The sequence below is a fragment of the Chelonia mydas genome, chromosome 23 (genome assembly GCF_015237465.2).
Source record: "Chelonia mydas isolate rCheMyd1 chromosome 23, rCheMyd1.pri.v2, whole genome shotgun sequence".
NCBI lineage: Eukaryota > Metazoa > Chordata > Testudines > Cheloniidae > Chelonia > Chelonia mydas.
The window spans coordinates 10,281,889-10,306,414 of record NC_051263.2 but is presented as its reverse complement, the minus strand read 5'-3'; the positions used below and the strand labels follow the sequence as shown (position 1 = coordinate 10,306,414).

Sequence of the window (24,526 nt, the reverse complement as noted above, 5' to 3'; positions counted from 1 at the left end):
AGGAGGGTTTGGCAGGGCTGGTAGCACGGCACGGGAAGGCGGCACAGGTGGTTAGATGAGGCATTGGGCTGGGACCCAGGAGAGCTGTGTTCAGTTCCCCGCTCCTCTGTAAGTCTTCTGCGTGAGATCAGGTGAGTCCCCGCTGCTCTGGGCCTCAGCTAACGAGGGAGAGCACGTCCCTGATCTGCGGAGGGGGCGTTGAGAGCCTAAATACCACAACACCCGTGTGCTAAGCCACTGGCATGATGGGGCCAGGTAAGTGCCCAGACACTGAGGTTGCCGGGGGAACAGGCATTCTCCGGTTGCCTGGAGCCATTGTTCCATTCACCAGGACAGTCCGATGCCAGGACAGTCCCCCTGAGCTCTGGAGAGGACTAGAGGTGCCTTAGGACGCCTGCCGTGCAGCTGCTGGGGAGTCAGCAGGAGACACTGGGTGAGGAATGGAGCTCCCCAGGGCAGGGGCCATTCAGGAGACCCAGTGTGGGGGGAATCAGGCCTGGGATTCTCTGCAGCGGCTGCTCCCACACAGGCCTTGGAGAGAGGAGCTGTGAAACCCCCACAAAGCGCTGCCCCGGCACAGAGCTCTGTAGCACTGGGACCCCGTACGCATGAGTCGCAATCCAGCAGGGCCTTGGGCCAGCCCCACCCTCTCCCATTGCCCCGCTCTGGGAGGCCAGGGCACAGTTCACAATTTAGCACGGACCAGCTGCAAGGATCCTGGCGGGCCCTGGTATGGTTGGAGCAGCATTTTCAATGTTCGGGAAGAGCGAGATCTGTGCAATAGGCAACGTAGCTCCATCTGGGCACCAGCCAGCTCCTGTGCCCCAGAGAGCTCCCACAGCTCCCACTGAACCAGGGACGAAGGGGGCAGGAGGTTGAACGAGAAGGTGCCATCCTGGGACCCAGGAGACCCATGTTCATTTCCCAGCTCTGCCACAGATGCTCTGTTTGGCTTCGAGCAAGTCCCTTATTCTCTCTCTGCAGCGGTTCCCTGTCTGTACAGTGGGGGTAGCAGCCAGGCCCTGCCCTGCAGGGGGCAGTTAGAATAAATGCTATTGAGGTTGGGTAGTGCTCAGATGCCAGGGGGATGAGGGCCAGGATGGTGCCTAAGACAGACCGAAAGCAAGGGGGAGCTACAGAGCAGGTGGTGAGAGGGGTTTGGCCTTTGACAATCTGCTCTGAGTGCCTGGGCTGCCAGACCCCAGACAGCCACTGGCATTGCCAGACCTCCCTGATCTACGGTGCTGCTGCTCTCCCTGCTTCTAGGAGTCACTGCCTCCCCCTGGGCCGAGACCCCCGTGTCACGGAGTCCCCGGGCGATGCTCTGGAACTGCTCCCTATGAAGTCAGTCAGGACTCTGGGGAAGTCTCCTTTCTGTGAGCAGCCTGTCTGCAGGGCAAACAGCTCACACAGCTTCCACCTTCCTGGGTCTGACCTCGGAGCATTCAGCATCCTCTGCCCCTCCGTGAGCTTCCCACAGCGAGTCCGCCCAGGCAGGCTCCTGGGGAAGCCAGAGGGTCCTGCACCCCAACTCCGCAGTCAGACGTGACTCTCAGCCAGCCAGTAAAACAGAAGGTTTATTAGATGACAGGAACATGGTCTAACACAGAGCATGTAGGTGCAGAGAACAGGACCCCTCAGCTGAGTCCATTTTGGGAGGTAGTGAGCCAGACAGCCAAGTCTGTACTTCACTCCATGTCCCCAGCCAGCCTCAACTGAAACTCTCTCCAGCCCCTCCTCCTCTGGGCTTTGTCCCTTTCCTGGGCCAGGAGGTCACCTGATTCCTTTGTTCTCCAACCCTTTTAGCTCTCACCTCCCAGGGGGGAAGGGCCAGGCCATCAGCACCCAGGAAACAGGGTGTTGGTCATTCTCTGTGTCCAGACCCCTGCACATACCTGCCCTCTAGGGCTCTGCAATGATCATACACCCTTACCCCATCACCTAGAGACTTAAGAACTGCCTAGGGGAAACTGAGGCACCCCCACACTATTCAGAGGAAACATTAAGAACAGTCCCACTTCGTCACTTGCCACAGCAATCATCTCCTGGGGCTGTCATGGCACTGAGCATTAGCAAGATCTGAGACTCAGTTGGGCGGGGGGGGGGCGGGGCTGCTATTAAAGCAGCTTCTGCGTCGTTGCAGCGATGGGAGAGGAAGCAGAGATGGGACCATTTTACACCCCATGGCCAAAGCACCCGGCAGCTTGGGAAAGTGGAAAGAGCCTCCCATGTGGGCTGGGAGCTATGGGTGGGGAGAGTTCATGAATCCCTGTTCTGCACTGTTACGAGAAGGAGGAACCGGGATGGAACTGATTCTCCCACTCGGGGATCCAGAGACCCCCTGGCTCCAATAGCATGGACGCAGGGAGGGGCTCTGGCCTGGGGTCTGCAGGAGCTGGGACTAGAGGAGCCCAGCGGTCCCTTCAGGCCTAACGTCTGTGACTGTGGGGAGCAGAAGGTCCCTCCCATGACTGCGGTGGGGAAGGACAGGCTCTAAAGCCCCGGCTAGGCCAGAGCAAGTCTGGGCTGGGGCATCCCATGGCTGGGGAGTCACACATTGGCTGGTCTGTGACTCGCCTGCCCATTGTGACACGCCCCTGCTGGCTGGCACAGCCTCATCCCCTCACTGCCGGCTTGGCTCTGGCAGAGCGAGAGCTGGCACGTGCCGCTGGGGAACGCTGAGCCAGCAGTTCCAGCTCCGCCACTGGCAGCAGAAAGTGGGTGGCCCATTTACACGCAGGCTTCTGCCCACTCCTGACTCCAGGTAGGAGAATCTTCTAGTGTCCACCTCTGCTTTTCCATTGCATCGCCAACCACACCGAGGCTTCCCCGAGCACCTGGCTGGGCGGCGCACGTCTGCCAAGCGCCCAGGTGCCGGCCGTCTAGCCTGGTGCCAGTGAGGAAGTGGGCAGCAGCATGCGCACAGGAGGGAGTCTGGGGCAGCTCGACAGAAGGGGTCGCACCAGTCGAGCCCGGAGGGGACGGAGACAAGCAGGAGGGTTTGGCAGGGCTGGTGGGAAGGCACGGGAAGGTGGCACAGGTTATTAGATGAGGCATTGGGCTGGGACCCAGGAGAGCTGTGTTCAGTTCCCCGCTCCTCTGTAAGTCTTCTGTGTGAGATCAGATGAGTCCCCGCTGCCCCGGGCCTCAGCTAACGAGGGAGAGCAGGTCCTTGCTCTGCGGGGGGGTTGAGAGCCTAAATACCACAACACCCGTGTGCTCAGCCACTGGCATGGTGGGGCCAGGTAAGTGCCCAGACCGGGAGGTAGCTGGTGGCCCTGCCCCTCGTCCTACTCCAGCCCTGCTCTCGCTCCAGCCTCGCTCCACCCACGCCCTGGCCTCCTGAGTCCAGCTCCAACCACGAGGCCTGACCACCTCCAGCACCTTTGCTGACACCATCACTTCCAGAGGGAATGGCACTGAGGTTGCCGGGGGAACAGGCATTCTCCGGCTGCCCGGAGCCATTGTTCCATTCACCAGGACAGTCCGATGCCAGGACAGTCCCCCTGAGCTCTGGAGAGGACTAGAGGTGCCTTAGGATGCCTGCCGTGCGGCTGCTGGAGAGTCAGCAGGAGACACTGGGTGAGGAATGGAGCCCCCCAGGGCAGGGGCCATTCAGGAGACCCAGCGTGGGGGGAATCAGGCCTGGGATTCTCTGCAGCAGCTGCTGCCACACAGGCCTTGGAGAGACGAGCTGCAAATTCGCCACAAAGCTCTGCCCCGGCACAGCCTGCCTGCCTGCCGCTCTCCCACCTTCTGCTCCTTCCCCTTCACGGTGGTGTCAGAGCAACTCCTGCTGCTCACCAGCCCGCCCCCCGCTCCCCTACCCCGCTTGCCTCCCCCACCTGGGACCTGCCACGGCCCCAAGATTCCTGGGGGAAGGGATCAGGGTAATTTCCCTGGGCAGGAAGAATCCTGAGTGGTCGGATGCAGCCTGTCTGCTGGGCAGTTTGTGAACCAGCAGAAGGAGAGGCGGGAGTGAGCCAGGGGAGGCCTTTTGGCCTGCGGGATGGGCCTGGGAGTCCGGAGACCTGGGTTCTAATCCTGCCTGTACTGCTGACTGACTGGGTGACTTTGAGGCCATCCACTGGCTTGTTTCCCTGCTGGCTGCCTTGGCTAGTTAGAGTCTGAGCCCTATGGCCCAGGGACTGTCTGCAGCACCTGGGGCAACAGGGCCCTGATCTCAGCTGGCAGCTGTAGGCGCTGGTGGAACGGCAATACGTGGACTGGCCCTGATGCTGAACGGGGCAGTCGCCTCTCATCCCTCACAAGCAATGCCTTGTCCTGGCTTCTTGCAGGATGGCTGAGGAAGTCCGCAAGGTCCCCTTGAAGCCCATCCTTGCCTGGGAGGAGACGAGACCTCCTCCAGGGAAGAGTCCACAGAAGAGGCCACAGCAGCAGCAGGAGCTGTGTGTGCCTCAGCCCTTCCATGCTGGTGAGTGGATGCCTCCTGGGTGGGCGGAGGGGGCTGCAAAAATGGCAGGGGCCATGGCCCTGCATTGCGGTGGGGCTTGGCCCCTCTGGGAGTTGGGGTTGCAAGACCAGGGTGTCAGTGGCGGGAGAAGACTCCATCACCTTTGTACAACTCTGGGCTGCCATGAGATGGAGAGACAGGAAAACCCAGGCAGGGGGGAATGGCCCCTCCTGCTGGCAGCAGCTGCAGCCCCTACATCTGATCGGGGCATTAGGGGCGGCAGCAGAAGCATCAGGTGGAGACTGTCCGAATTGCCCACCCCGATCCGTCACACTGCAGGGTCGGAAGATGTTTTCCACCGGTCAAAGGGGATGCTCTGTGCACGGTGGGTTGTTAAGCCTAGGACTGCAGGGCGCCGAACAAAGCATGAGATGCCCCCTGATGTTGCAGCCCCATCTGCTGGCTCCTTTGCAGGGGGGTGACGCATGGCACAGCACAGGGCATTTAGGTTGGGGGGTTGATGATGGGAGCCCAGGGCTTGCCCAGGTTACACCCCGTGGCTGTCGATGGCAGGAGAGGCAGTCAGAGGAAGCAGAACGGGGAGGCCCTGGGTCCCCATATCCCGCGCAGACTGGGTAGCTCCTCCCTCTCCCGCAGCGGGGAGCAGACCGATTCACTGCCAGTCCCTCTGCCCCCTCCAGCAATGGCCCGGAGAGCGGGGACACCACTCACAGCCTGACATCATGCCTCCTTCCAGGTGTGGCTCTCCCCAAGTCCCCAGGCTCAGCCTGCATGCTGGGTGCGGCAGGGAAGTGGGGTGGCCGCTGGGAACCAGGGCTCTGACTGGATCTTTGCTGGGCTGAGCAGCAAAGAGTTGGGGAAACCAGGGATGGCTGTGCCAGACCCTGTTGTGCATCGGGGCTGCTACCCTGCTGGGGCGGGAGCGGGGGGCAAGGGTTTCTGCTAAGATCTCTGTCACCCAGCCTGCAGCTTGCCAGCCCCAGGTATTACCACTGCTCTCTCTTTGATCAGATTCACCATCACAGGGGAATGCCTCCTGCTTTATGGGGCCAGACTCGCAGGAGAAAGAGAGCCTAGACTACATCAACGCCTTTCTCAACGGCAATGAACAGGTACCAAGAGCCCTCCTCTGATCTCTCAGCTACTGCCCTGTCCACATGCACCATCCGTCCTTCTCCGCATGAGGCATGGATTCTAAGGCCAGACGGGACCACTGTCACCTCCTGTATAACACAGGCCAGAGACCTGCCCCCAAATAATTCCTGTTGAAACTAGAGCATCTTAAAAACATCCTCTCTTGAGTTACAAAAGGCACCCACCATGCCCCTTGCCCACTTGTGCCCACTGGATTTGGCCAGTCCCCAGCGTGATGGGTTGCCCCCCTTTGAGGTGCCACCTGATGTACTGGCTTATCACTGAGCCCACCTGTTCTGCCAGCCTGGGCCCCCGTTACCTTGTCTTGTTGGGCTCGGCTCACAAGCCTCTTCCAGCCCTACACACAGGCAGGGCCACACCCAGCTGCAGAAAGACACAGACACTGAGATCAGCTCTGGGAAGACTCAGCTTAAGGGCCTTGTCCCAGTTCTCTGGTGCCCACCTCCTTTGGAGTACAGACCCAAAGGTTTTATGACATTCGCCCCCTCCCTCGATGTGGAGAGAGGTATGAACAACTCTTTGCCCCTCCTCCCACTTACTAATTTATACTACAAACTGGGTTGTGGTATAAACAAGAAACAAGATGATTAACTACAAGAGGTAGATTTTAAGCGGTTATAAAAGATAGCAAACAGAACAAAGCAGATTACCGTAGTATATAAACAAAACACACAAACGAAGCTTTACACACCAGATAGATAGGATATACATTAGCAAATTCTCCCCGAGTGATAAACAGGTTGGCAGATTCTTAAGGCAGAAGCTGCCTTGGTTTTGCAGCTTGGATTTCCCGGGTTTTCTTGCACAGGCTAGGAATCTCTCTCTCTAGCCTGGGTCCATTACTTCTCATGGTTCAATCTTTGTCTCTCAGGTGTTTACAGGTATCTTATTGCAGGGAGTCTGAGGTCCCGTCCCGTCCCCCCCGCGATGTCATTGTTCCCCTTTTATCTTCTCTTCCCACCTGCTGGAAAACTCTTTTGCTGTGACCTGGGTCCAACAGGTCCCGTTGTGTCGCGTTATCTCGGGGAGGTTTCTATTGCACGCAGTTCCTGGGGTAGCCCTAATGCTTGTGCATTTCCTCCAGGAGCCAGTGTTTGGCTTTTTTGCTGTTCTACCTGAAAGGCTGTTTTGAACCTCACAGTGTTTTTCAGGAACACAGCTGAATTTCAGAACGTCACATCCAACGATAGCACATGCAATCCAATGAGACATTAATGTCTAGCAGATAAAGACTTTTAGACTGATATCTTACAAGACATACTTGGTACCAAACATATCCTAATTATATGACAGTGGTGAATATTGGGGTGTCAGGGTGTCACACCCAGATGTTCCTCCCACTCTATCAAGCCCCCCAGTAAGACTGTCTGGCTGCTTAGCCCCCATCTTGCAGTTCCTCTTTGGACACCTACCCCGTGAGATCTGCTCCCTCTCTGGTCTGGTTTCACACAGAGCTGCCCTGCCCTTCCCCACATAGTCACTCCTGTTGGGAGATGAATGGCCTTCTGGCCTTCGGCATATCAAAGCCTGAGCAGCGCTGGGGGGAAGCTTTCTGACATCTCTCCCACTGGCAGCTCCTTTCCACGCTAACCTTCCTGTTTTTGTCTAATCTCTGCGGGGCATAGGAGGAGGCCAAGAAACTTGAATTCTTGGATCGTGTCATCACCATCAGCAGGGCCGCCCTCACAAGGCACCCAGACAGAAACCTGTCAGCTTTTCTTGGCAAAGCCCTCCTTGTGGAGAAGATAAAGGTGAGTAAAACACACAGTCGGGCTATGTTACTTGGCGGGTTTAGTGATTGGCCTGGAGAGCTCTGCAGATTTGTCTACCTTCAACTGCCAATCGCTGGATCGTGTTGGACGTTTGTCCGTTAGACTGAAGAGCCCATTATCAAGCATTTGTTCCCTGTGTAGGTACTTACAGACTGTCATCAAGGCACCCTGTAACCTTCTCTTTGTGAAGCTGAACTGATTGATTTCTGGAGTCTCTCACTATTAGGCATGTTTCCCAGTCCTTCAGTCACTCTTGTGGCTCTTCTCTGACCCCTCTCCAATTTATCAACATTCTCCTTGAATTGTGGGCACCAGACCTGGACAGAGGATCCCAGCAGAGGTCACACCAGTGCCAAATACCGAGGGAAAATAACCTCTCTAACAACTGGAGATTGCCCTGTTTGTCCAGCCCAGGATGGCATAAGCCCTTTTGGCCCCAGCCTCGCACTGGGTGCTCCTGGTCAGCTGATTACCATGACTGCCAAGTCTTTTCCAGAGTCACCGCTTCCCAGGTTAGAGCCCCCCATGCTGTGAGTGTGGCCTGCGTTCTTTGTTCCTGAACATGTCACTGTATTGAAACGTAGATTGTTCCCTTGCACCCAGCTTCCCAAGTCACCAGGTCGCTCTGTATACACCAGTCTCCCTGCACAGAGCCCCAACACTCCGCAGTCAGTGCCCACTAGGGAACTAGCAACAAATCTGCTCCGTAGATTTGGAAAGTCTTTGCTCTGCGGCGCTGCAGAAAGCTTTCCGGAGCTTACCTCCCTTCCCTGAACGTGGGACAGCGTGTGCTGGTGGGTGGTCCAGTGGGCTGGGGCCCAGTTCCTCAGTGAGACCTCTGGGCAAATCACTTCCCCCTCTGTGCCTCAGTTTCCCTCCCATGCCTTGTCTCGTCCAGTTCGCTCATGAGTTCTGTGGGGCAGGGACTGGCTCTCACTGTGTGTGTGCAGCACCTGGCACAAGGAGCCTGATCTCAGGTGGAGCCCCTGGGTGCTAATGCTGATGGAGCCTTTGCAGTGCACTGGCGCGTGACGCTGGGGCACTGACCACAGGCCCTGCACTGCGCTCCCCAGCTGGAGCCCTGCAAACCGTCAAGCCCACAGTAGGACGACCTGTCTGCCGAGGCCACGTGTTGCAGGCCCTGCGCTTTGCTCCCCAATTGGAGCCTTACGGGAGCTTGGAGCCCTGCTGGCACTTCCCCACATTGTCTCCCCAGGAGCTGATTGATCTTGAGTCCGTCGACTCCCTGACCAGCGGGGTGCGTCAGCAAGCGATGCTCGCCATCATGGAGCTGAGGTACCCGGCCTGCCCACGCAGCCCCAGCTAGTGCTGTGTGCAGCCAGACACGCCAGCCTCTTGGCATGGCCAGTTCTCCAGGGCATTGCCCCCTCTGCTCCTCCCCCGTCTTCTGATTCCCCCGGGCACGTGGCACCAGGCCATGGAGCTGGTGCATGTGAGCTGGCACCCGTGGGTTGGTGGTGGAGGATCCTTCGGTGCCTGGCGACCTCTCCAAGTGGCCATGTGAAGATGTGGGGGAGGGAGTGAGGGGGTTGGACCGGTCCCCTCTGGGACCCGCAGGCGATGGCTCCGGGGGGAGAGGGGCAGTTGGGCACTGCTGGAGCGGAGCCACCGGAGTCGCCACCAGCTGTGCCAGCTGCATCACACCGGCAGCTCAGCGACTCCCTGTGGCTCAGAGGCTGGGCAGGCTGAGCCCTGGCACGTGGCACAGCCTCCGCCATGGGGGGCTCTCTCTCAGTGCCACTGGCGCCCTGCTCTGAGCTTCCCAGAAGCCTGCCCAGCATGTCCTGGGAGCCTGAGGCCAATGTCAGTGCATCAGTCTCGCCTCAGCCCTCCAATCCGCGCGTGTCTCTTCTCTTAGCAAAGTGAAGCCACTGCTGCGGGGAATGGAGCTATCCAGCCTGCTCACCGTCTGCTTCTCCAGCGTCTTCTCCCTGCCTCCAGCAGAGACCAACCAGGGCGTGGAGGCTGCTCTATACAACAACGTAAGCCCCAAACTAGCCATGAGGAGCTGCCCCAAACCGAGGGGGAATCCTGCAAGTCACTCGTGTCCCTGCCCCCTGGGTTACCTTGCTCTGGCATAAGAGTGTAATGATCACAGCTCCTTGGCAGCGCTTAAGCTCAGGACCTGCAGTACCAAAGCACAAGCCCCACCGCCGCAGATAAAGGAGTAACTCCCTCATAGTGTAGCAGTAGTAGGCATTTATCCTTCACAGGCACTGGCAATTAGTGGGGAACAGACACTCCCTTCACAAGCACATTCATCCCCAGTGCATGGCTGGGGGCACAGGCCTGAGATTGGCTGCTTGAGACGCACACAGGCCAGGGGAAGTGAAGCTTGGCTGGAAATCTCCCCTCCCCCTCAAATGCAGAGTCCTTCCTGACTCTTCTAATGCGTTAGACTGTGTGCAGTGGCCTCCCTGGGGACAGCAAAAGCGGGTGGGGTCCTGTTGCCAGGAGGAGTTTGCAGTAGGTCCCCTGCGGGTACAAGTGAGTGGGTGAGCTGGAATAGCAGGGGCTGCCATGGCCTGGGGCATGTCACACGCCAGGGCATTGGTTCGTGGCCTGGCTGGGTAACGCCACTTGCTGTGGTTTCTCCTCTGCTCTGCACGTAGACTCTGAACACCATGGATGAGCTGCTGAAGGCCTTGGTGTATGAGGATGAGAAGCCCAACCTTCTGGTGCTGCAGGACATCGTGGAGGTGTGGAGGCATGGGGGCAGGAAGGGGATGAGTCCTGTAGCTGGGGTGGGGCTCTGGGACCAAGGCTCCATTTAATCCCAAGCATGGGACACCCCCGTGCCTTCTGCTCCTCAGAGTACGTTCTATACAAAGGTTCTTGGGCTGGAGGACCAAGTGCCCCCGCTATATCTGAAAAACGTCTGCATGGCGTGGGGGTGGAGGAGTGCGGGATCTGCCGTGTTCTCCACTGAGCCTCATCTGACCCCGGGATTCATTTGTGTTCACCATGGGCCCCACCAATACTGGCCACAGCCCAGAGCTAGATTCCCCCAACGTTCTAATTCTGGGGCCACAGGAAGTCAGTTCTGTGGGTGCTTTGTGCTCCAAAAAGAGGGAAATGTCCTCAGCAGATATTCCGCCTTCTCGATCCCAGAGCTTGGGAAGAGGGAATCACAGAAGTGCAGGGCTGGAAGGGATCTCAAGAGGTCATCTACTCCACCCCCTGCACTGAGGCAGGGCCAAGCATTCCTCGACCGTCCCTGAGGAGTGTTTGTTCAGCCTGTTTTTTTAAAACGTCCACGATGGGGAGTCCACCACTTCCCTAGGTCACCTGTTCCAGTGCTTAGCCACCCTTAGACTTTTTCCGAATATTTAACCTCAATCTCCCTTGCTGCAGATTAAGCCCATTACTTCTTGTCCTACCTTCAGGGGACGTGGAGAACAATTGGTCACCATCCTCTGTGAAACAGCCCTTAACGTATTGGAAGAGTGTTAGGAGCTGCCCCCTCCGTCTTCTCAAGACAAAACATGCCCAAGTCGTTCACCCTTTCTTCATAGGTCATGTTTTCTAAACCGCTGATCATTTTTGTCGCTGTCCTCTGGACGGGCCCCAGTTTGTTCACACCTTTCTTAAAGCGGGGTGCCAAGAACTGGACACAGTGCTCCAACCTAATACACCTCAGAATGACATTTCCCTCTTTCACAGCAGCATCACACTCTTGATTCCTATTCAGTGTGAGATTCACGATAACCCCCAGATCCTTTTCTGCAGTCCTGCCACCTAGCCGGTTATCCCCCACTTTGTTTTTATGGATTTGATTTTTCCTTCCTAAGTGCGTTACGTCACATTGGTTTTGACTGAATTTCATCTTGTTGACTTCAGACCAACTCTCCAATTTGGCAAGCTCATTCTGAATTCTAATCTGTCCTCCAAAGTGCTTGTAACTCTCCCCAGCTTGGTGTCATCCGCCAACTTGACAAGCATACTCTCCTCTCTGTTAACCAAGTTCTTCATGAAAATATTGAGCAGTACTGGACCCAGGCACACCCCTGGGGGACTCCACTTCAGACACCCTCCCAATTTGCCAGCGAGTCAGTGATAACTCCTCTTTGAGGATTGCCTTTCCATCAGTTGTGCGCCCACTTGAGAGTAGTCTCATCTGGATCATATTGGCTTAGTTTGCTTATGAGAATGTCTTGTGGAACTGTGTCAAAAGCCTTACGAAACTTCATATACATCATCACATACTGCCTCCCTCCATCCACTAGGCAAGTAACCCGGTCAAAGAAGGAAGTTAGATTTGTTTGGCATGGTTTGTTGTGGACAAATCCATGGTGCTATTCCTTATCACCCTATTATCTCCTCTAGGTTCTTACAGACTGTTTAATAATTTGTTCAATAATCTTTCTGGGTACCAAAGATAGGCTGACAGGTCGATAATTCCTTGGGGCCTCCTTGTTCCCCTTTCTGAAGATAGGCTCTGTGACTGCCCTTCTCCAGTCCTCTGGGACCTCAGCCCTCCTAAAGTTTCAGAGATTGCTTTGTCTAGCTCCATCTCGTGTGAATATCATAAGGCTCTGCCAACTTGAATACATCTAACTGACCTAAATTGTCTTTTATCTGTTCTCTCCCTAGGCTGGCCTGTATTCCTTCCCCCTTGTTGTTAATATTGTGTTCAGCATCTAGTCGCCATTAACCTTTTTAGTGAAAACTGAAGCAAAAAAGGCATTAAACACCTTGGCTTTGTCTGTATCATCCATTATTTGCTCTGCTTCCCTGCTGAGTAGTGGCCCCACACTTTCCTTTGTCTTTCTCCTAATGCATTTACAGAGCTGCTTCTGATTGCCTTTTATGTCCCTTGCCAGTTAGAACTCATTTTTGCCTTAGCCTTTCTGATTTTCACTCTATGTGCTTGTGCTATTTTTTGGTACTTCTCCTTCGCAATTTGTCCCAATCTGTTTCTCTCAGGTCCTGCTCCCCTGGACCGCATCCAAGGAGGTGCATGTGCGGCTGAGGGCAGTGGGAAGAATCACCTGGCTGACCAAATTCATCTCCGGTCAACACCAATTCAAGGTGAGCAGCCTGTGACTCTGGCCGTCTCCTAACTGCACTGAGCAGCCTCGCGGTGCAGCGCTCCCTGGCAGGGAAAACCCGGGCCTGGAATAGTGACTCAGCAAGATCCTCGGTAGGAGTCCAATCTAATGAGCCCTGATGTGGACAGGTCTGTCCTCTGACTCCAGTGGGCCTTGGGTGGAGCCCCATAATTCTATCTCCAAGGACTCTCCCCGCTGTTCCCCTAGGACCAAAGTCTGCTCCGCAGGGTCAGCGGATTTACCCAGGATGGCCCTGAGAGCACCCTCTGAACCCAGGTGTCTCTTCACCCCCTTTGTCAGTTGCCCCCGGGATGCTTTGGCATCAGCTCCTGCCAGGCTGCCAGATGAACACCCCCTGCTCTGGGTGCTCAGGGCCATTGAGCTGCTCCAGCTGCTCCATCCCCCCTGTGGCAGGGCCTCCCCTCCGGCAGCTGGAGGGGGGCGCTTGGATGATATGCCCCCAGAGGCTGGGGCAGCAGAAGAGAAGGAGGGAGGTGGGAGGGGACACAGTGAAAGGGATGGGAGGGGCCAAAGGAGCCAGAGCAATGGGGAGTGGGTCAGGGGAGGCCGTGCAGACCCCAGGAGAGGACGGCAAGGGGCTTGGTGCGACAATGTGGGGAAGAGCAGGGAGTGAGCGCAGGGGCTGCAGGAGGGGCAAGGGAAGGTCTGGCAGGAGGGGGAGGCTAGAGGGGGAGGCTGCAGGAGAGAGCCGGCAGGAGAGAGCCGGCAGGCTGGGTGCGGCGCAGAAAGTGGGGGTTGTGGGGAGCTCCAGGATGGAGTGAGAGAGGCGGAATGCAGAGAAGAGGAGTCCAAGGTGACCTCACGCTCCTGGACCTGAGGTCAGTGGAGGGAGGGGGATGGGAGACTGGGCTGGGATTAGGAGCTTGCCCTTGAGATGGAGGCTGGACGTTAGTTCATTCCTTACCCAGGTCCCCACCCGAGGGCAACGTTTGCTGACTTTGCTACCCAGACTTCCCGTCCCTGCTGAGCTTCCCTCAGTCCCTGGTGATGGGCCCCATGGCTCCTCCTGCTCTCATTGTCCCCAGTCTCTCTGCGCTGGGCTCTGCCTCCCCCGGTTCTAGCCCCTTGCTAGTGCAATGCCAGGGGGACATGCTGCGCTGGGCCTGCAGGGGCGAGTGACTCCCCTTGCTCCCTCTCTCCGTCAGGGACTGGAGGAGTTCAGAGTCCTGGGCCAGCTGGTGGGCTGTCTCACTCTGCGCTGTGCTGAGCAGGAGCAGGAGATCTGCCGATCGGCTATGGAGGGACTTCACCACCTCTACGCCTTCCTGCTGTGGCAAAAACGTAAGAGCACTGGAGACCCTTGTCCTTCCTAAATACATTGACACGGGGTTTCCAAACATGGGAAACATATTTATTGAACACTTCTGCCTTTTCTGCATCCTTTTAAACAGTCTCCATCTAGTAATGAGCCTACACCATTGCTAGGATTTCTTTTGTTCCTAATACACTTTTTAAAAAAAACCTCCTTAGTATCCATAGTCCTTCAAGCCATGGAGTTTCCCCTGATGTCTTTAGCTTCCCCTGTCCATATTCTACTCTTCATAACTCACATAAGAATGGACATACTGACTCAGATCAGTTCATCTAGCCCAGTATTGGGTCTTCTGATAACGGCCAGTGCCTCATGCTTCAGAGAGAATGAACTGAAAAGGGAAATTTGGAGTGATCCATCCCCTCTCATCCAGTCCCAGCTTCTGGTAGTCAGAGGTTTAGGGACATGCAGAGTCTGGGGTTGCATGGCCTAATTATCTTGAACCCAATTATCCTTTTAGGCTTCACAACATCCCACGGCAACAATTTCCACAGGTTGCCTGTGCATTGTGTGCAGAGATACCTTCTTTTCTTTGCTTTTAACTTGCTGCCTATTAATTTCAGAAAGTGACCCCTAGTTCCCATGTTATGTGCAGGGGTAAATAACACTTCCCTATTCACTTTCTCCACACCAGTCATGATTTTATAGACCTCTGTCATCTCCCCCCTTAGTCAGCTCTTTTCTAAACTAAATGGTCCCAGGTCTACACTGCAGACCTATATTGTTATCACTCCATTGCTCAGGGGTGTGAAAAATCCACACCCCTGTTGGCAGAAGCACCCCTCCTACTGACATAGCTAGCGCCTCTCCGGGAGGTGGATTAAGAGCTTGTTGGCAGAGGACCATCTTCTCTTCAACGCTACAGCGCCGGTGCAGCTATGGCCATAGAGTGGTTTAAGTGTAGACTTGCCCCCAGTCTTTTTAATCTTTCCTCAAATGGAAGCTCTTCCATACCCCTAATCATTTTTGTCGCCCTTCTCTGCACCTTTTACAATTCTGGTATATCTGTTTTGAGATGGGGCGACCAGAACTACACGCGGTATTCAAGGTGTGGGCGCGCACATTGGATTTGTATCGAGGCATTCTGACATTTTTCTGGTTTATTATCTATCCCTTTCCTAATGGTTCCCAACATTCTGTTGGCTTTTTTAACTGCCACTGCACGGTGAGTGGATGTTTTCGGAGAACTCTTTACGATGACTCCAAAATCTCTTTCTTGAGTGGTAATTTAAACCCCATAATTGTGTATGTATAGTTGGGATTGTGGTGTCCAGTTTGCATTTATCAATATTGAATGTCATCTGCCATTTTGTTGCCCAGTCCCCCAGTTTTGTGAGATCCCTTTGTAGCTCTTCGCAGTCTGCTTTGGATTTAACTATCTTGAGTCATTTTGTATCATCTGCAAATTTTGCTACCTCACTGGTTACCCCTTTTTCTAGATCATTGATGACTATGTTGAACTACACTGGTGTCAACACAGATCCTTGGGGTGCCCCGCTCTTTACCTCTCTCCACTGTGAAAACTGACCATTTATCCCTCTTGTTTGCTTCCTATCTTTTAACCACTGACCCATGAGAGAACCTTCCCTCTTATCCCATGACAGCTTACTTTGGTTAAGAGCCTTTGGTGAGAGACCCTGTCAAAGGCTTTCTGAAAGTCCAAGTACACTATTTCCACTGGATCACCCTTCTCCACATTCTTGTTGACCCACTTCAAAGAATTCTAGTAGATTGGTGAGGCAGGATTTCCCTTTACAAAAGCCATGTTGACTCTGCCCCAACAAATTGTGTTCACCTATGTGTCTGATAATTCTGTTCTTTCCTATCATTTCAACAATTTGCCTGGTACTGAAGTCAGGCTTGCCAGGGATCACATCTGGAGACTTTTATAAAATTCACTGTCACATTCGCTATCTCGTACAGAGGCCGATTTAAACATTAGCTTACAGACCACAGCACTGCACATAAGTTTGTTTGGATGTCTCGTGAGAGCTGCAACCTTTGCACCAGGCAGGCAATTTACCATGCGGTTCTCCCACTCATCACAAACCCAACTGCTTATATGTCTATTGATTGAATCCCCCATTACTATTACCTGGCTTTTCTTTGTAACTGGGCTTCCCGCCTCAGGAGGGGCAGCCTCAGTGTGAGAGGATATCCTGACTTCATCTGGCAGGTGGGTCCCAACTATGGGATCGTCTCCCTCTGCTCCAACTCTATGTTCTCCTTCCCAGAAACTTTCACCCTCCTCAGCAGCACAGAGGTTGTCAGACTGGGGGTGGGACCACTCTACTGCATCCCTAAAAGCCCCCTCTATGTACCTCGCTGTCTCCCTTGGCTCCACCAGTTCAGATCCTCTGGCCTCCTGGTCTCCGAGGGCAGTAGCTCCTTGGGCCAAATGCCCAGATGTGCTACCTGCCCACAGGGCTGGTAATCCTACATGCTGCATTCAGTGCAATCCACTGGAGAGCCTCACACTGCTGCTGCACTTCTGCCTGGTTTATTTTGACTCTTCCAGGGGGGTTAGTTTGTTTAGTTTTGTTCGGGGGTGGGGGAGTTTATTGGCCTGAATTTACAGTATGTTTCTTAGATGTACTTGTCTCTAAACTTCCTTGCAAAACTCCTGTTTCCAAAGCTAACCTCTGATTTCTATTGCCTGCTGTCTGTTTCCCCTCCCTGGTTCAGGCACCACGCTGGCAAAGCAGAGTGCAGAGTATCTGCAGGTCTTCAGGGAGTGGCGAGCGGAGAACACCTTCTGGGTCACCTGGTTCACCAACACCAGCAATATCGCCATGGTAACTACTTTCAATGCTTCCTGGGATTGTTGTGCCCAGAGTTCTCAGGAGAGAGAAATTAACACCCTAGGAGTCAGGGGGAAGGGACAGACCCAGGCGTGTGACTGACCCCATCCAGCTGGGCCGGAGCCCTGCCTATGGCCCACTCCACCTCATAGAATCATAGACCTCAGGAGGTATCTAATCCAACCCCCTTCTCATAGCAGGACCAACCCCAACTAAATCATCCCAGCCAGGGCTTTGTCAAGCCTGACCTTAAAAATCTCGAAGGATGGAGATTCCCCACCTCCCTAGGTAACCCTTTCCAGTGCTTCACCACCCTCCTAGTGAAATAGTGTTTCCTCATATCCAACCTGGACCTCCCCCACTGCAACTTGAGACCATTGATGCTTGTTCTGTCACCTGCCACCACTGAGAACAGCCGAGCTCCAGCCTCTTTGGAACCCGCCCCCCTGCCCCCCGACCCCAGCAGGTAGTTGAAGGCTGCTATCAAATCCCCCCTCACTCTTCTCTTCTGCAGACTAAATAAGCCCACTTCCCTCAGTCTCTCCTCATAATTCATGTGCTTCAGCCCGCTAATCATTTTCGTTACCCTCTGCTGGACTCTCTCCGATTTGTCCACATCCTTTCTCTTGTGGGGGCCCAGATGTGACCTCACCAGTGCCAAATAGAGGGGAATAATCACTTCCCTTGATCTGCTGGCAAGGCTTCTACTATTGCGGGCCAATATGCCTCCCTCCATGCCACATCCCAAGATGCACTGGGTCTCATCCAAACCTGATCCCAGCTCCTTGTCAGGTGTGGTGGGAGCTTCCCCAGAGATTAATGCTCTCCAAGACATCATTGCGTCCACGCACCAGTGCCAGCCCCTGCTGAGCACTAGAGAGTGTATCCGTGCTGTGCAGTATTGTGCCCCCGTGCACTGCCACGCCGGCCTCTGCCATGTACGACAGCTCCTGATTGCTGGCTGGGTACTGTGCATCCCAGGTGCAGTAACCCAGCCCTGTCCCGGCAGAGCGGGCTTTGCCTGCACTCCTGGCTGGGCCAGTCCTGGCTGCTCGGTCTGACTGGAACCGCACTGGGCAGCAAAAGGGGTTTCACTGGCAGGTTTCTTTCAGATGTTTGGGAAGTACTTCAACCCATCCGAGCGCATGGACTTCCTCCTCACTGCTATCGAGGGCATGAGAGACACCAGCGTCCATGACTCGGTGGCGGCCAGGCACATGCTGCATGTGATCCTGTGGGTCCCCAGCCCAAGCTTGGAGAGGGTAAGAGCTGCAGTGAGAACAGCCTGCTGGGGGAGCCCATCCGTGGGAGACTCTGTCTCTGGGCGCTCGGCATTACTGAGGGGCAGGTCCTGTGCAATGCGGGGGGTCAGTCTAGGTGATCTCCATGGCCGCTTGTGGTCTTGCAGTCTATGAATCGATAGGCCGGGAATTGGCCCTGTGTTCTAGGCCTGGAGCTGGAGAAGAGGATGTGGGAGGGCAGATGGCTCTCAGGTACGGCAGCTCCCTGGCACCCCAGATCAATAGCAGCGCGAGGAAGCCAAGGCTCCCATCTCCCCATTTCTCTTCCAGGTGTCGGAGGCTGTGACAAGCATGTACCACAACCTGGACTCCATCAGCGAGCCGCTGGCCCAGCAGCAGCTGCTCAAGGCCCTTGTCGTGCTGGGCCACCAGTACAGCGAGGAGGTGGTCACAACCCTGCTGGGCTGCTCGCTGTCATGTGACAGGTACGGGGCTGGGGCTGCTGCTGCTTGCACTCCGGGTCCCCCGGACTGGTCCCGCTGCTAGGGACAGGGGCGTGCAGAACCTTCCAGAGACCTCCTGCTCCCTGCAGAGCTTCTGCTTCTTCTGGAGGGTTTTGCAGGCTGACATGCCGTGGAGACAGGCCAGTCTGCAAAACCCCATATGGCAGCCCTCGGCCTCCCCCGGGACTGACACTCAGACCCGGCTCCCATGCAGCCTGCGCCAGGCAGTGGGGGCCCTTGCTGCAGCAGGAGGGCAACAAAGGGCCGTCCGGTGGCCGTAGACCCAGCAGGGTGCGGGTGGCGGTGGGTGCAGGAGGCTGGCGGGGCTCTGGCCAGGTGAAATCGGCTCTCTCCCTTTGCAGCGTTGCTGTGGAGATGTGGAGGGTGCTGACATCCCACCCCAAGACCGCAGGAAAGGTCCTACGGGAGCTGCTCAACAGGCTGCAGGAATGGCCGCTGCCCCAGCATCACGACGTCTCTCAGGAAGAGGCTGGCGTCGCCCCCTTGGCCGTAAGTTCCAGCCCCTGCAGCAAGGGAAGGAGCGCCATGTGTCCCCTCCACGGCCTGAGGGTGTCTCTCAGTCTCCCACTGGGTATCACCATTGGGCCGAAGAGAGAGAGCGTGACTCTAGCCAGCGCTATAGTCGAGGCAGAACACGCCGAAACCCTCTCCTGGTGCTCTGGGACAGCTCTCATAGAACCGCAGGGTGAGAAGGGATCGCAAGGTCAGCTTGTCCAGGCCCCTGCCAAGATGCAAGATTTGTTGTGTCTATCCCAGCCCAGACAGATGGCTCCAGCCTCCTTCTATAAACCTCCAGCAAAGGGGCTTCCACAAGCTCCCTAGTCGTCTGTCCCATTGTCCTACTCTTCTTACAGTTAGGAAGGTTTTCCTGAGATTTAATCTAAATCTGCAGTGCTGTCATTTGAACCCATCACCTCTTGTCCTGCCCTCTGTGGCAAGAGAGAACAGCTTTTTGCCATCTTTTTTTTGACAGCCTTCGAAGAATCTGAAGACCCTGAGCACGTCCCCTCTTAATCTCCTCTTTTCCAAACTAAACATAGCCAGTTCCTTCAACCTTTGCTCGTATGGCTTGTGTTCCATCCCTCTGATCATCTTTGTCACTCACCTCTGGATCCATTACAGTTTCTCCACATCTTTTGTAGACATTGGTGACCAAAACTGGACACCGTACTCCAGCTGAGGCCTAACCAGCACTGAGTAGAGTGGTACTATCACCTCCCATGACTTGCAGGCTATACCGCTGTTAATGCAACCTAAGATTGCATTTGCTTTTTTTTTTTTTTTTTTTTTGCAACAGCATCGCTTTGCTGACTCATGCTGAGGCTGTGATCCACTGCAGCTCCCAGATCCTTCTCAGCAGTACAACCAGTTATCCCCCATTCTGTTTCTGTGCATTTGCTTTTTCTTCTCTAAATGTAGCACCTCACTTTTGTCTTGGGTGAGTTTCATTTTGTTGTCTATAGCCCAGTCCTCCAATTTACCATGATCCCTCTGAATTTGAGCTCTTTCCTTCAAAGTCTTGGCAACTCCTTCATCAGGGAGCTGATGCAGGGCTGGGGTCATTGAAAGCTTCCCAGGGGACCTGGCCCTGGCCTGGAGTCAGGAGCCCTGGTTTCTAGTCCTGGCTCTGCCACTGACCTGCTGGGTGACCTTGGGCAAGTCCCTGCCTGGCTTTTGTCTGTTGTTCTGCAGGGCAGGGCCTGGCTCCTGCAGGGTGCATCTCTGGGTGTGTGATCCAAAGAACCCTAGCACTAGAGTAGCAGCAGAGCTGTGGACTCTAGAGCTCCAGGAATTGCTGGTGACACCAGTGATCCGGGACGCCCGGACAGAGCCATTTTGCTTCAATTGGAACCATTTTTTCCTACGAATCCCCTTTTTGAGCCTCGTAGGTTTTAACTGTTGACGTCACAGCTCTGTCCCGCAGCACTCGCTCCTCTGAAGAGCTCGAGAAGGGCCTTTTGCTGCTCAGACCTCATACCAAGTGTGATAGACACAGTATAGGGAAGGCAGAGAAAACCCTTGGGACTTAAATACACAGATCTGGCAGCCTGGTCAAAGAGGAGACAATCTGAAGGCAACTCTCCCTAATGATAATTTACTTCCCCTGAGAATAGCAGGTCAGTCCGGTTTATTAAAGCCGGACGATGAATCGATCAGACATGGAGAGGGCATGACTGTAATTCTCTTTGTTATCCACCATTCCCATTGTTCCATGTCCTCAGCCTGGTTTTCACTTGCTTGTGTTTTATTTTTCCTTCCGGAACTGGTAAGCCTGTATTGGACACTTTTCCCCCTGATCCCGGTTGAGGTTTTGTGGGGCTGTCTTTGAACAGTTCAAAAGCCAAATACAGAAATGATTGAATCTGGCTTTTAGTAACAGACCAAGCCTGCAACTCGTGTACAAAATCGGCTCCCTCGCCGAGGCTGGGCTGTAAGGCCCGGGACTCAGGAGAACCCAAGTTCAGTTTCAGGCTCTGCCAGACTCCCTGGGTGACCATGGGTGAGTTACGTCGCCTCTCTGTGCCTGAGTTCCATGTCTGTACAACGGGGATAGAAATCCTTCCTTTGTGTGTCTAGCCTGTAAGCTCTAGGCCAGGGAATGTCTCTTTCTGTGCCTGGAAAGCCCCCAGCACACGCCCTGATTGCAGATAGGCGCTGGAGGTGCTATTCTAACCCTTATAACAAGAATACACTTGATTTGTTTGGGGTCAAGGTGTTGTGCAGAGAAGTTTCCCCAGATGATACCTCCTAATAAATACCATCCCCTGAGATCGGGGGTACAAGGAAGCAGCTGCTTATGTTGCAGGTAGCCGGCCCCACTGCCTGCGATCCTAGCTGGGGCTGTGCAAGGGCTTTGAGGCTCTAACATGTCATCTGGAGGTGGGGCGCTAGAAGACTTTTGATAGTGGAGGTGCTGAGCACCCCCTTACACCTGTTCACACACCCCACCACCCCTAGAGCTGGGGTCAGGAGCAGGGCCATTGCTCCAGGGGGGCGGGAGATGGATTGGGCAAGGGGGCCGAGGCTGGGGCCACAGCTGGGAGTTGGCGCAGGGCTGGCAGCTGGGACCTTGTGTGTGGGGCCAGGAGCAGAGCCCCACGTAAAACCTTGGAGTGCTGCAGCACCCCCTGCACTCCTAGTTCCCGTGGCTCTGTCTGCAGGGGAGGCAGACGTTGTTTTGGAAATGGCTTGTTGGGTCACCGGAGGGTGTTTCGTAAAGCAGCTCCTCCTTTCACACAGGTAGGGAAACTCCAGCATCAACTGCCAGTCGTCGTGGAGCAGCTACACGAGGCAGACAGGGACGTCATCTCCAATGCCATCACGGTGCTGAGAGACATCCTCGCCGGCATGGACAGGCAGAGTGCCAGCCCCGTGGCTGTGCAAGTGGCTGAGAAACTCCTGCCGTTCTTTCATGATGTAAGGCCTGGCGGCCCACGGGAGACCCTTCAAGCCACAGACATGTGAATGGGGGCTGGCGGGTGGGCTAGCGGGACCTATGCTATGGCCCTAGCCAGAAAAAGGATTGTCGTAAATGACATGAACCCATTCCCGCCTTCTTCTGCTAGCCCATTCTCCATCAGAGCATATGGCAGTAAGGGTGGGAACCCTGGTGTCCTGCAGGCCTGCTGACAAGGATCAGGGCAGCCTGGGGACGAGGCTCCCCTTGAGGGAAGGACATGCATTCCTGAGCCTGCATGCAGCGAGGGGGCCTCTGCAGCACAGGGTGCCGCAATGCTCCTGCTGGCTTCCAGGGTAACAGGTGATGGTACCCTGGTGAAAATCCTGCCCCTCCCCTCCCTGGCCAGGAATCCCACAGCTGGTCTGTCAGCTCCATAAGGAAGCGGCTCCATCTGTAGGTTCTGCAGCTACCGCCCTTTCCTCTCCCCTTCGTTCTGATGGCAGGGCAGCATCAAAGGAGGGGCTAGTTCTCCCCAGGCCTTTTGTAACCACAAACGAGCCCCCGCCAGCGTGTTCACCAGACTGATGTTCAGTCCCCCACTGCACGGCGAGAGCCAGCAAAGTGGGCGGGAGAAAGGGACCCATCCATTACTGCCTTCCAGGGGTAACGCCCCAGTGGGGGCTCCTGGAGGGACCACCCACCTCCCCAGCTCTCACAACGCTAAATCCTACCCTCAGCCCTCCCCAACTCTGCTGGGACCCGGCCACTCTTTATTTAGCAGTGGCACAGGCCCAGCTAAAGCTGTTCCCAGGGTCTCCTGGATCCCCAGCTGACCGAAGGGACAGGGCAGCCCAGACTGAAGATGCAGGATCTCGCCCTGGGGTGAGCCTTTAAACCAAAACCCTGTGGGGCCCGGGGGGAACAGAACAGGTTTTCTGGCCAAGAAGATACCAGGCCAGCCCCTCAGCTGGTGGAAACCTGCATCTCTTTTGCCTTCAGTGGCGCTATGCTCATGAGACTCTGGCCCCCAGCTGTGCCTGTATGACTGGGGCTGAGTTAGCAATACCCCCTGCAGGGCAGACATCTCTGTCACAGTGAGCGCTCACCCCGCTGAGTGAGCACGACCGTCACAGCGTCTCCTCCCCACATCCTCTCTTGCAGGAGTCCAGCAAACTCCGGGTGCTCTCCATCGCCCTCTTTAAACACCTGCTGGAGCTTGTAAGGGGGCCCAGCAGGAGGAAGATGAAGGAGCACGTCCTCCGGAGCCTGGTCCCGCTGCTCCTCCTCCTGCACGATGAGCGTCCCAATGTGTCCCAGGTGAGGCCACGAGCTGGAGCCTGCAGCTGAGATCGTTACAGAGTGACCAGTAATTTGTTGGGGGGGGCCAACATGTGACACCCCCCTTTCAAGGGTCTGGCCGGCAGAGGGCAGGTGCTCAGTGCTGTGACAATCAGGTGCTCAAAATCACTTGAACGTTGAGTCCAGTAGCGCCATGACCATGGCGCCCCACCCAACTGCTGAGTCTTCCCTGCCTCCTCTGAGGCCAACACTCCCCCCCTGCAGCCAGGCTGAGAGAATGGGTGGGCGGAGGGGGGAAGGGGAAGAGGCAGGGCGGAGGGAGTTGTCCAGGCCCCCCCCAGGGACGGCCCTGCCCTTTGTAGTGTGCGCAGCCCGCGGCGGGGCTGGCCGAGGTATAGGGCGGGTCGCTGGGGCTGGTGCTGCTGCATGTGCAGCATGCAGCCGCCTAGGGGCACCATGAAATTTAGGGCAATTTGGTGCCCCAAATTTCGTGGTTCCCTATGCAGCCGCGTATGCCGAGGGACGGCTCTGGCTTCCAGCTCCCGTAACCGTGGCCGGCTCGCCCCGGCCCCTCTTGTTTTGCAGGTGTGTTGGGACACCCTCAGGAGTGCGGTGGAATTCCTAAGGTGGAGCCAGCTCAGTGCTCTCGTCCAGAAGAAGGATCTTTGGCGAGGCTGTGACTGCCTGGTCAGGGAGCCCTCCATTGCCCGGCTCCGTGCCCACACCGAGCCCCAGCCCCGGGACCACACCTGGCCCTGGCTGTAGTCCCTCTGCGTGATCCCCCCGGCACAGGAAAGAGGGCTGAAAGCAGGACACTCCACAGATCTGGAACCTGGCCTGCAGGATGGAAAGGCCTTTAATAACCTTGTGCTCCCTTCTTCTGGCTCCTAGGTGGCATGCTACAAGGGGAGGGCAGAAACCTTCCTCTGCCAGGCCATGGCCTTTCTGGAAGACCCACAGGATCCCATTAGAGAAGCGGCCATCAGGTTTCTAGGTAACCACAGAGCAGAGGGGTCCCTTAAGCAGAGGGGCTGGATCCAGTCCCAGGCTCTCCTCAGTCCCTGCCGGCAGCGAGAAGTAACCCCTGGGCTCCTGATTGCCGAATGAAGGCTCAGGGGTGTCAGAAACCCACAGGAGCAAGCTCACCCCAAACTGCCCTGATTGGCTGATGGGCCCCCTCCAACCCCACTGCTCCCCATGCGGTCCCCATCCCCCCCACCCCCACCCCACCATGGGCTCTTGGTAGTGGAACCTCAAGGCGCTATGCTCTCCTTTGGCAACCAGCCCCACAGCCATTCCTGGGGACTCGCCCTTTCCCTGGGGACTCAGGAGTGCGTCCTGGACAACAAGGGGCAGGGGAAAGCCCCACTGCTTGGAGGGTGACAGAGGCTTTGACACCCTCTCTGGGGACGCAGGGATGTAATGAGCTGTTTGTGTGTGTAGGGCTCACTGCCCGGCAGCTGGACCAGCAGAGCCAGAGAAGTTGGAGGACAT

General features: G+C 55.8%; 1 protein-coding gene across 1 annotated transcript in view; it reads left to right on the top strand.

Moving 5' to 3' along the window:
• The first annotated feature begins 363 nt into the window (after positions 1–363).
• The window catches only part of LOC122463693 (maestro heat-like repeat-containing protein family member 7), a 25,202-nt gene continuing 1,039 nt past the window's right edge, over positions 364–24,526 (top strand). The window contains exons 1-18 of the mRNA XM_043534875.1: positions 364–433; positions 4,299–4,435; positions 5,447–5,547; positions 7,216–7,341; positions 8,579–8,658; positions 9,242–9,365; positions 9,996–10,082; positions 12,310–12,414; positions 13,601–13,736; positions 16,453–16,562; positions 17,681–17,830; positions 18,140–18,294; positions 18,675–18,882; positions 21,574–21,750; positions 22,895–23,050; positions 23,618–23,719; positions 23,924–24,026; positions 24,476–24,514. Coding sequence (XP_043390810.1) covers positions 4,300–4,435; positions 5,447–5,547; positions 7,216–7,341; positions 8,579–8,658; positions 9,242–9,365; positions 9,996–10,082; positions 12,310–12,414; positions 13,601–13,736; positions 16,453–16,562; positions 17,681–17,830; positions 18,140–18,294; positions 18,675–18,882; positions 21,574–21,750; positions 22,895–23,050; positions 23,618–23,719; positions 23,924–24,026; positions 24,476–24,514 — 2,095 coding nt within the window. The 5' untranslated portion in view covers positions 364–433; position 4,299. The remainder of the gene's footprint in view (positions 434–4,298; positions 4,436–5,446; positions 5,548–7,215; positions 7,342–8,578; positions 8,659–9,241; positions 9,366–9,995; positions 10,083–12,309; positions 12,415–13,600; positions 13,737–16,452; positions 16,563–17,680; positions 17,831–18,139; positions 18,295–18,674; positions 18,883–21,573; positions 21,751–22,894; positions 23,051–23,617; positions 23,720–23,923; positions 24,027–24,475; positions 24,515–24,526) is intronic.